The following is an 11,411-nucleotide window of genomic DNA, read 5'->3' on the forward strand; positions in this document are numbered from 1 at the left end:
ACACCCTGACCCTAAACAATATGTGGGTGACCCCACTCTGCCTGACACCCTGAACAGCTTCTTCGAATGCTTTGACACGAGCAGCAGAGAGACTGTACAGCTTCCCCGGCTGGAGGAACCACATCAGCCTCTTGTCCTGTAGCTACATCAGGTGAGTTCCGCCCCATGGGGGGGATCAACACCAGCAGAGCTGCAGGACCAGATAAAGTGTCAGGTCGGACCCTGAAATCATGTGCTGACCAACTGACAGGAGCTTTTCTGGTTCCTGTCTGCCTCAAGTCCTCCATCATTGTGCCTGTGCCCTAAAAAAATCATCCATCACCCTCAGTTATGACCGTCCTGTCACTCTGACCCCAGTATTCATGAAGTGTTTTGAGAGGATCCTCCTAAAGCACATCAAGGACGTCATCACTACTGGTCTTGACAGCCTTCAGTTTGCCTAAAGTGGGAAGTGATCAACAAAGGATGCAGCCTCAACAGTGCTTCACACAGCCCTGACCCACCTGCAGCACCCTAACACTTATACTGTAATGCCGGACAAGCTGGCACTGAAGTTCCATAACTCGGGAATGTCCACATCAATGTGTTATTTTTAGACACCACCCACCCGGACTGTTTGTAACGCTTCCTTCTAGGAAACGGTACAGAAACATAAAAACATGCACCACCACACTGAAAAAGAACTTCTTCCTCAGAGCTGTGAAATGCATCTTGACCCTGCAGTCATACAGACCACCAGGACCTCGCTGGCAAAGACTCACTAACTCATCAAGTCTTTAAGACTGCACTTTACTACACTTTTATTACTTGTTATTTTCCATGTATACATCTCCTTGCTACTAAATTATTGCATACATATCTTTGTTATTTGGACATAATTCTAGTGTTTATAGCCGTTTTTTAAATATTGTGTCTTTTTGACATTTTTAATGCATACTGTGCCTTTATAAACCAAGCGCTACCAACTGAAAATTTCGTAATGTAATGACAAAGAATTCTTGACTCTTGATCTCCTTGCGTCTGTCCTCACATCCTCTTCTCCTTTCTTTGGGGGGGGGGGGGGGGGGGGGGGGGACACACACACACACACAAAGAGAGGACTTGAGGAGAGTAATCAAGGATGTAGGCTTTGGAAAAGAGATATAAGATTTGACATTTTGTCATTAGGTTAATCTACTGGACAATTCCAAACTGTCAAAGATGATCTGGAACACAATTTGTGAACATCGTGATGAATATGTTGAGCACAGAGCTGAGTATTAAAGGTAAATACAAACCTGTATTTCTAAGGGATTGTCAGCCTACATGTAAAATCAGTAATCTTCCTAAGCAATAAATATTTAATCTCAGAGGATGGTGAATCACAAGGATTCTGACATCTTAGACAGGCATAAGCTACAAGAAATAACTAAATATCTTTACAAAATGTTGACATTCTAGCAAGAATTGGCTTAGTTATCAGCATTTATCAGTCAGTGTCCAATGTCATGATCTGTGTTTTTGTGTGTATTCTGTGGTTTTTCATGACCTTTGAGTTTCTAGTCTTTTCATGGTTTATTCATTTAGCTTTTTGGTTCTATGTTCTTATATTATTCCTGCTTTCAGTCCTGTGTTTAGATCATTACTCTGAGTGTCCTCAGCTTCCCTGCTTGGTTTTCAGCTCCATTTCCACACCCGTCTCCTATCAGTCACAGCTTCAGTAACTTCATTAGTTTCTCTCAGTGTATGTTCTTTTTGGTTTGTCCCAATACTTGTCAGATCCTTCCGCCTACTGTCACCATTTCTGTTGTTATACTGTTTAATTATTAGAAGTTTAGCTCTTGGATTTCTGGCTTAGCCACGCTTTGTTTATTCAGTAAATAAACACGTAAGTTTCTCATTTGTGGCCTCTGGACTGTTGCCTTCAACATTTCGGTCCTCAAACCATTTACCCTGGACCTTGTGATATCATTAATGTTAAAAAAAGAAACATTCATTTAAAAACAACACTACCCAAGAGAGGTAGGGATTAAAGTTATAGTTATCGATAACCAAAATAGCTTCTGCTAAACTGTCACAATGGGGTAATCTGATGTGTGGCTTGGCAAGAGTTAGGACCCGGATGCAGATATTTATAAAGCAAAACTTCATTTATTTTTAGATAAACACAAACAAAAAGTGCGGCTTAGCTTACCTGACATGAACTATGAAAAAACATGACTATGACAACAACGATATGACAAAGCTGACAACATGAATGGTAATGAACGGTGAGGATCTGGCAAAGAACTGAGGTGATTGGTGATGGGGTGCAGCTGTGAACAAAGACAGGTGACATGGATGAACCTAAGGATGTACAAGAGTGACTGGGAAAAACATGGCAAGAAACTAAATACTAAACAGAAACCTGAAAAAGTCATACAGAGAAATCAAAAAACAAAACCACAGACGTGACATAAACTTGATTACAGCACAAAAAACGTACCCCCCCTTTCCCCATATATTTTAAGGACAACTGTAGGTGAAGGAGACTAGTGGAGAAGAAAATTCAGTTATTGTACAAAGATATAGGCCAAAATATGCTAAATAAGTAGTGCCTAAACGTGAATGATTCCAAACAGTACTTTGACTGGCAAACTGGGCAATAGAAAGGCTCAAACAGATCAAATAAATCTAATATTGAATCAATATTCTTTCAAAGTTATTAATATGACTAAATGATTAATTAAGGATTATAGTGCATATATATTGTGATTAAACTGGTGTGAAAATGTTTCACATGGGGCACCAATTACGTTATGGATCTAGCAGAAGTTGGTTTAGTTATTAGCAATTGTTAATTCAATTAAATTTATTTATATTGCACCAAATCACAACAAATGTCAGACACTTCAATGATACAGTCAAATCAGTCAAATTCAAGCCAATTAGAGTCCAATTCATTGTAACCATAATCCAATCAAATCCACTTCATTAAATTCAAAATTAGTAAAATTCATACATACATAGTCAAAAACAATTTCCGAGCTAAGGAAACCAATAGACTGCTCTTTAATCCAATCTCCCGTCCTGAGCTGCACGAGGCGACTGTGGAGAGAAAAAACTCCCTTTAACAGGAAGAAACCTCCATCAGAACCAGAACCAGGAAGAAACCTCCATCAGAACCAGAACCAGGAAGAAACCTCCATCAGAACCAGAACCAGGAAGGGTCCATCTGCCTGGACCAGCTGGGGCTGAGAGGACAGGAAAGAGGGGACAACAAGCAGCGTAACACCAGGCCAGAGACACCTGCTGAGAGAGAGAAACACAAGTTAATGACAGCAATGATGTCATCTGTACATGGAGAGTAAGAATAACAATTACGAATAGTAATCAGAATCTCTTTATTCGCCAAATGTGTCACGATGCGTGGTGCATCAAAAGGTTTATTTCCAAAACGGGGAGCAGGAACAAAAGGCCGGATTATCAAAAATACTTAACATAAAAAAAAAACACTAAACAAAACAAGGCTATGAAAAAACACTGACTATATTAAACAGGCTATGAGGCAATCAAACTTATCTTTTGTCGTGGAAGCATGAAGGGAAGGTGAGGATTCTGCAGTGACTGAAAGGAAACCAGAAGACTAAATACTGTGGAGGGAGGGATCAGTGAATGAGGAGCAGCTGTGAACAATGAGCCAGGTGACCTGAGTGAACTGAGGTGGCAGGAAAAACAGGACTAGAACAGAACTGAAACCATGATTAAACAAACTGTGACATAACATAAACTTCTATAGCAGACTGTGACAAAATGTACAACATACACAGGAATTGGACCTGGTGTAACAGCGCCACAGAATATTAAATAAAAGTTAATTTAGCAAAAAAGTAAGAAATAAGTCAAATAAATTCCAAATCACAATGGTTAACCAAAAAGTAATTAATTATTCCAAAATTTCAGACCTACCACTGCGAAAGATCGGTCACCCCACTGCTTCCACCTGGACCGGGGAACCTCCAGCAGATGTTGAGCAGCAGAGCGGAGAGCTCTGCCAGATTGGTGAAGCCTCAGGGTTTCACATGAAGGGGGGTGCAACGCCATTAACTGCATTGAAAACAAATAACAAAGTTTTAAACTGGATCCTAAATTTTACAGGTAGCCAGTGGAGGGAGTAAAGTACAGGTGTGATGTGGTCATGTTTACGGGTGTTAGTTAGGAGCCTGGCAGCAGCGTTTTGTACCAGTTGTAGGCGGTGGACAGATGTTTATTATTTTATAATAATAATAATAACTAATAATCGTCATTATACATTATAAATTGTATAACAGAGTTGTATGCAGTCCCTTTCAGTGCAAAAATACTGATATTAAAACAAGCTTTTTAATATATAACAGTAGAAAAAAGCAATAATGAAGTACCAAAAGTAATAGAAATAAAAAGACTATAAACACTTTTTCTACCTGCAAAAAAGAAAGGAAAAAAAAGTTAAAAAGATGTTTTTATAATAAACAAGCCAGTGTAAAATGCTTGTATTTATAAAGAAACGTGTGTTCCTGTAATGTTTTGGTCACATTTTAGACAGTTTACTGCACAGAATAATGAAATTGCACTTTGGGAGACATTGCAAAGCTTTGTTAAAGGAAGCGAGTCCTTTCAGTGTTCCTGGGATACGAGTTGTTTTTCAGTTTGTTGCCTTCCTGAGGGTAACATGTTACACATGTCACATGCCTTCAGGATGCTGTTGGCTTTATTATGGCAGCTGGACCTGTACAGCTCCTCCAAGGAGAGGAGGTCACAGCCGATGATCTTCTGTGCTGTGTTGATGACCCTCTGGAGCGCTGTCTTTTCCTGGACAGTGCAGCTGGCGAACCATATTGGGATGCAGCATGTCAGAAATAGGACACCAGCAGCTCCTCGGTTAGGGCGTTGTTTTTCAGCACCCTTAGGAGGTGGAGTTTCTGCTGTGCCTTTTTGATCACCTGGTTTTCCAGGTTAGGTCATCTTTCAGGTGACCTATCTTTCAGAAACCTGAAGTCAGAGACCCTCTCTACACTGTCCCTATTGATGTATATGGGCTGCAGGTCGGATCTGCTTCTGCTGAAGTCCATTACAATCCCTTTTGTTTTTGAGGATGTGGATCTTCGAATGTGGGTGGAAATCCTTTAATGACTTCTGACTAGTTTCTTGACACACTTTATAATGACTGGTGTGAAAGCCACTGGCTGGAAGTTGTTTAGGTTGCTGATGGTGGTCTTTTTTGGGGCCGGAATAATGACTGAGGCCTTCAGGCAAGATGGGACAGCGACCGTGTGCTAGGAAGGGTGGAGGAGGGGGCCTTAAATCCCTGCAGAAACTGTATGACCTTGGGTAGGTCTAACTGCACTGGGGGTGTGGATACATGGAGAGTAAGATATTAAAATTAAGGATAAATTATAAAAATAAGGATAAAAATGAAGGATATCAGATTTGTGAGGTTCCCAACAAAAATATCTTGCAGGTTTGAAGAAATCCATACAGTCTATGTCAGGGATGGACAGGGGTTTAAAACGGCCCGGCAATTTAATCCTGTGCAGCCCACTCTCTACACAAAGGATTTTTCATTTTTTTCATTTGTCTTTTCATATCATTAAAAAAAGTAAAGATACATCTTCAAAATTAGAAACACCAAGTTAGTTCTTCTAATCATCTCATCTGAGCTCAATCATTATAGACCACATGCAGGACAAAGCCCAGTGATAATGAAAATCAGGTATCTTTGATTTAAATGTTAAGAGGTTATTAATCCAATAACATTTAGATCCATTCATTTCATCTACAACCTGATACGGTTTGGACTTGTACACCGTCTTCTTTATTGCAGCAGAAGTAATTAATGACTCACTCACCATCCTCTGCTGATACAATATGAAAGGGTTGTTGGTTCTCCCTTTGGTGTTGGCTGATATCTGATGTCTCTTGACCCATATAATCTGTAGTAATTCGATCTCCACGACAAAGACGGTTGTAATTTGGAAGGATTATCATTCACCTGCCTTTATGGTCTTTTTTTCTTCCCTTTGGTATTGACATTATGTTTTTTTTTTGTTTTTTATCCATGTGTGCACCATTCATTTTTTAAAAGAGAGAGTTCTTCTGCTTCATCTACCACTACTATGTTTTACACAATCACTGCACTCACATGATGATATGAACTGTTGTGGTGATGTCATGTTGTAAAAAACCTGTGAGGGCTGTGATACTCTTGGTGTTTTGTCCAACAACAGACAGATGATCGATGTTGTGCACACTATCTCTGCTTCAGTGCTATCAACATGTCTGAATGAAGCCATGAGGAATATTAAACGGGACCAATGTCTGAATGACTCATTTCAACAGACTGATGAAAATGTTCAATATCTCATATGTGATAGACTCAAAGTCATCACGAAGTGGACCTCACAGTTAACCCTAAATTCGGTTCAGTTCAGATCAGTTTAGTTTATTTATGGAGCACCAATTCATAACAAAAGTCAAATCAAAGCACTTTAAAGATACAGTTCAATCCAATTATAATTCAATTTAATCCCTTTTAGTGTAATACAATTCAAATTCAGTTACATCAAACTCATTTTAATCCCAATTAGACCAAATCATTATAGCAGTGTTCAAGTAATGCATAGCTATGAAAATCAGTGGCTTGCAATGAAACTTCAGCTCAGTTTTCTTGGTTCACTAGCCTCTTTCACATTTAGGTTGTTTATCGTCATGAGTGAAACTGTGGAGGTGGAATGTTGATGTTGATCTGGCTCTGATATTTGACCACCAAGGGAGGCAGCTATAGAGGCGAAATGATCCCGCCTTGTGTGTCTTTGCACACGTCATGCCAGCATTGTGGCGCTGGCCACATTAACCAGCAGTGCTACCGTCACTGAGCTGATTCCTCGACGCGGCTTGATGTGTTTGAGGACACAATGATGCGAGACTGATTCGCCTCTGTTTGGTATGTGTGAATTGCAAGGAGGAACAGCAACTTTTTTTGCACCAATAAAGAGGAAAACGTGTGAAAGAGGCTACTGAGCAAAGGGGTGGATGTGTTGATGATAAGCTGTTCTTCATCCCCAGATGCCATGGCTCTGCAGCGATGCCACCATGATGGAAATGATTGAGAAGAAGAGAGTTTTGTGTCGAGAGATAAAAGCTCGGCAACGTTTGGAGAAAAATCTGTGTAAACAGGACAGTATGCCTATCCTGCCCAGCTGGAAGAGGAAGCAACCTCCGCCATATTCAGCCCCGCCCACTGCTGATGGACACAGCACCACAGTGTTTTGGGACACCGCCATCTGAAGCAGCACAACTAACCCTTTGCTTTAAAGGAGCCGTTCTGCACTGTTGTTATAAAGAACACAGAAAGACAGAACAACGACTCCTTTTAGCCATGTACTTACAGCTCTGTTCACAGCTGTTAACTTTAGGAGATGCAGTGATCCACTCCTTTCCTCATCAAGGTGCTCTTCTTTCAAGATTGGTGGTACAGCTTTGTGCTCCCATGAAAACAAATTCAGGCACAAATTCCATTTATCAACCCCTCAAACGTGTTATAACAGTATGTAACCTGAGAACTCAGACCAACACACACCAACAGAAAAATGAATCAGTTTTATTCTCAGACTCATTACTTTAGCTTATTTGCTTTGTACCACAGACAGCTGGCTCTGATCTATTTCTTAAGAACAATCTCATCATTAGCTGGTTCAGGCTGTTAAAAGAGCACAGATAGAAACACTGAAGCAACTTAACAACTGGTGGTAGAAGAGTTAAAATCACATTGTAACGTCACATATCAGCTCCATAGACTCTGGACTTCACCGTCACTTTACTTCCCTGACTTGCTTATATCAACAAAGTTTAACTGATGTTTCTTTAACTGATGGCCAACCACTGTTGAATTCATTACATAATCTAAATATCCAACTAGGAAAAAAATAGTCTGAGGAAAGCAAATTCCAATCTTTGCATGTTCTGTGTGTTATTGTGAGACAGAATGCAGTCCTGAGGATGTGGTTCCAACCTGAGCCGTTAAACCAAGACCTCACACACTCATACAGCTGTTATCCCGATTCACACGATGACTGCAGAGAACAGGAGGTCATCCAGGTGTAGCAGAGACTTCTGTCGTCTTTCTATTCGTTATTTTTCTATCTGTAAAAGATTTTATTTAGTTGTGTATCAGAAAATCAATTTAAAGATGTTTAAAAAACAAACAGGTAATTTAAACGTGATTTTATACTAAAAAAAGAAAAGAGATGGTGATCATCTATGTATGAGAAAAGAGGAAAGACGCTTTTTCTCAGCTCAGGTCTGAAATGATACGAAACAGTCAACAGGAAGTTCATCAACCTGGGGTCATTGGACTGTTGAGGTATTTTTGATCATCAAATAAATGCAGCGTATTGATTGGCGGTGAATAAGCTGATTATCATAATGTCAAATCAGAGGTCACATGACATTTAAAAACAAAGCAATGTGGAATATGTGAGGAATAAAAATCAGCCTGAAGCAGCAAGTAGGTTTTATTTTTCTAAAAACACACTCGCTGTGATCAGTGTGTGATCGATACACTTCACAATGATCCTTTCTTCCTATGTATAAAATCATCATTTTTGTTGTCATGAAACCAAGTGCACTTTTAAAAACTTCACTCGATATCTCCTGAAGCAGCTCCTGATCATTCAATCTTATCTTACTCAGTATCTGTGAACCCGCTGTGCATGCTGCCTCCACAGCTTACAAAAATACAATCCCATGATGCAATGCTTCATGATTTACAAAAGTGTCTGCAGGTGAGTTACGACCAAACATTACAAAGAGCAGCACCTGCACCACAAACCTTCAGCTCTGGACTTTCAAAGGCTAGTTCCCCTCCTACTGAGGAGGAGGTAGAGATACTGATGAGGTTATTGATCATCTTTCCTTCCTGCTTTGTCTACAACAACTGATACTTTCAGTGATTCTCATTGGTCAGCTGAGCTCACCTCCACCTGTTCTACATCAACGTGCACAGACCCACTCTCACAGAGCTGAGAGCCTGCATCATATTGTTGGGTTGAGTACAGACGCCAGGTCGATCTGAAATTAAACGAGGTTCATAGGCCTCTCACCTCAAACTGCTGTTCTGTTTAAACTCAGTCTGTCTCTGATAAACCACTTCCTGGTTGGTTCAGATTTCATTACTCTGGCAGAATCAGAGAGATCAGAGTGTGCTTCAGACACACGAGCACCTGAGGGTCAGGTCGTAGATTCTTTAGACCTAATCAGAGTCCAGATCTGCCTTTATCACCACATGGAGGCGAAGTGAGGAGGAGCACAGACTGAAAAAACAGGATGCTCAAGCTGCAGAAGATGAAGAAGACAAGGAAGCTTCCTTGTCTTCTTCAGCTTTCATTCACTGTTTGGCTGAAATGTTTTAATCAACACTAATTTTCAAAACACTGCTTACACAGAAATACAACTGTAACTTTTTTAGCTGCTGCGCTGAAACTGTGGCTAAAGGCCACTTTGTGGAAATATCAGAAGGACTCTGCTGAGGTGAGAATGGTGTCTGACCACTGAGGATCAACCTGTGAAATCTGAACGAGTGGATTGGACTGATATACATAAGCATAATCTGTTACTTCAGACATGATCAGAAACATCAAACTGAGTAAAAGAATCAGAGCCAGTCACCTGATGCTTCTGCCAAAACATATAAAATAGTAAGTTAACATGTTCAAATGAAGTCTGGTTTGATGGTCAGGCTGATGTTCTGTAGCATCAGTCATGTGACAGTCAGCTCTGACCACATGACGATGTGTCAGATACTTCCTGTTCCAGGTGTGATGTGCACAGATGTTAACGTGTTTGCACTGTGACAAACAAATGAATGAGTTTAGTTTTTTGCACTGAGAGTCTTTGAGTGTTTTTATTGAATCTGTGAAAAGAAAAATCTGTCTGATTATTGTGACTGTTTTAATTTAAATGATGACAGAAATAAACTGGATTTTTTTATCCAGATTTCAGCTTGTTTCATTCAGTCACTTTTTTATTGAAATGGGAACATGTCACGGAAAATAAATCATCAATTTGGCTCAAACACTAAATTGCGTTTTTTACACACAGCGTCAGCAGGTAACTCAGGTGAACTCTCAGCAGACAACAGAAACTCACAGCCAGCAGTTCAACATCTGGGCTGCAGAGACGCTCCAGGATTCCACCATCTGTTGTTAACCAGCTCTGTGATCCTCCTCCTTTACTGTTAGCGCTCTGTCTGCAGTCTCTGTCTGCCCGGATAGTCTTAAAGCTGAGCAGAGAGCTGTTAGAGTTGTTCCTGCAGCCAGGTCCAGGATTCCACCATCTGTTGTTAACCAGCTCTGTGATCCTCCTCCTTTACTGTTAGCGCTCTGTCTGCAGTCTCTGTCTGCCCGGATAGTCTTAAAGCTGAGCAGAGAGCTGTTAGAGTTGTTCCTGCAGCCAGGTCCAGGATTCCACCATCTGTTGTTAACCAGCTCTGTGATCCTCCTCCTTTAGTGTTAGCGCTCTGTCTGCAGTCTCTGTCTGCCCGGATAGTCTTAAAGCTGAGCAGAGAGCTGTTAGAGTTGTTCCTGCAGCCAGGTCCAGGATTCCACCATCTGTTGTTAACCAGCTCTGTGATCCTCCTCCTTTACTGTTAGCGCTCTGTCTGCAGTCTCTGTCTGCCCGGATAGTCTTAAAGCTGAGCAGAGAGCTGTTAGAGTTGTTCCTGCAGCCAGGTCCAGGATTCCACCATCTGTTGTTAACCAGCTCTGTGATCCTCCTCCTTTACTGTTAGCGCTCTGTCTGCAGTCTCTGTCTGCCCGGATAGTCTTAAAGCTGAGCAGAGAGCTGTTAGAGCTGTTCCTGCAGCCAGGTCCAGGATTCCACCATCTGTTGTTAACCAGCTCTGTGATCCTCCTCCTTTACTGTTAGCGCTCTGTCTGCAGTCTCTGTCTGCCCGGATAGTCTTAAAGCTGAGCAGAGAGCTGTTAGAGTTGTTCCTGCAGCCAGGTCCAGGATTCCACCATCTGTTGTTAACCAGCTCTGTGATCCTCCTCCTTTACTGTTAGCGCTCTGTCTGCAGTCTCTGTCTGCCCGGATAGTCTTAAAGCTGAGCAGAGAGCTGTTAGAGTTGTTCCTGCAGCCAGGTCCAGGATTCCACCATCTGTTGTTAACCAGCTCTGTGATCCTCCTCCTTTACTGTTAGCGCTCTGTCTGCAGTCTCTGTCTGCCCGGATAGTCTTAAAGCTGAGCAGAGAGCTGTTAGAGTTGTTCCTGCAGCCAGGTCCAGGATTCCACCATCTGCTGTTAACCAGCTCTGTGATCCTCCTCCTTTACTGTTAGCGCTCTGTCTGCAGTCTCTGTCTGCCCGGATAGTCTTAAAGCTGAGCAGAGAGCTGTTAGAGTTGTTCCTGCAGCCAGGT

The 11,411-nt window shown here is 41.3% G+C and overlaps 1 protein-coding gene across 1 annotated transcript in view; it reads left to right on the plus strand.

Moving 5' to 3' along the window:
* The window catches only part of nyap2a (neuronal tyrosine-phosphorylated phosphoinositide-3-kinase adaptor 2a), a 31,661-nt gene extending 21,692 nt beyond the window's left edge, over positions 1-9,969 (plus strand). The window contains exon 7 of the mRNA XM_072391801.1: positions 7,063-9,969. Coding sequence (XP_072247902.1) covers positions 7,063-7,284 — 222 coding nt within the window. The 3' untranslated portion in view covers positions 7,285-9,969. The remainder of the gene's footprint in view (positions 1-7,062) is intronic.
* Positions 9,970-11,411: the final 1,442 nt, after the last annotated feature.

The sequence above is a fragment of the Leuresthes tenuis genome, unplaced genomic scaffold (assembly GCF_036924035.1).
Source record: "Leuresthes tenuis unplaced genomic scaffold, fLeuTen1.0.hap1 SCAF_9, whole genome shotgun sequence".
Taxonomy (NCBI): Eukaryota; Metazoa; Chordata; class Actinopteri; order Atheriniformes; family Atherinopsidae; genus Leuresthes; species Leuresthes tenuis.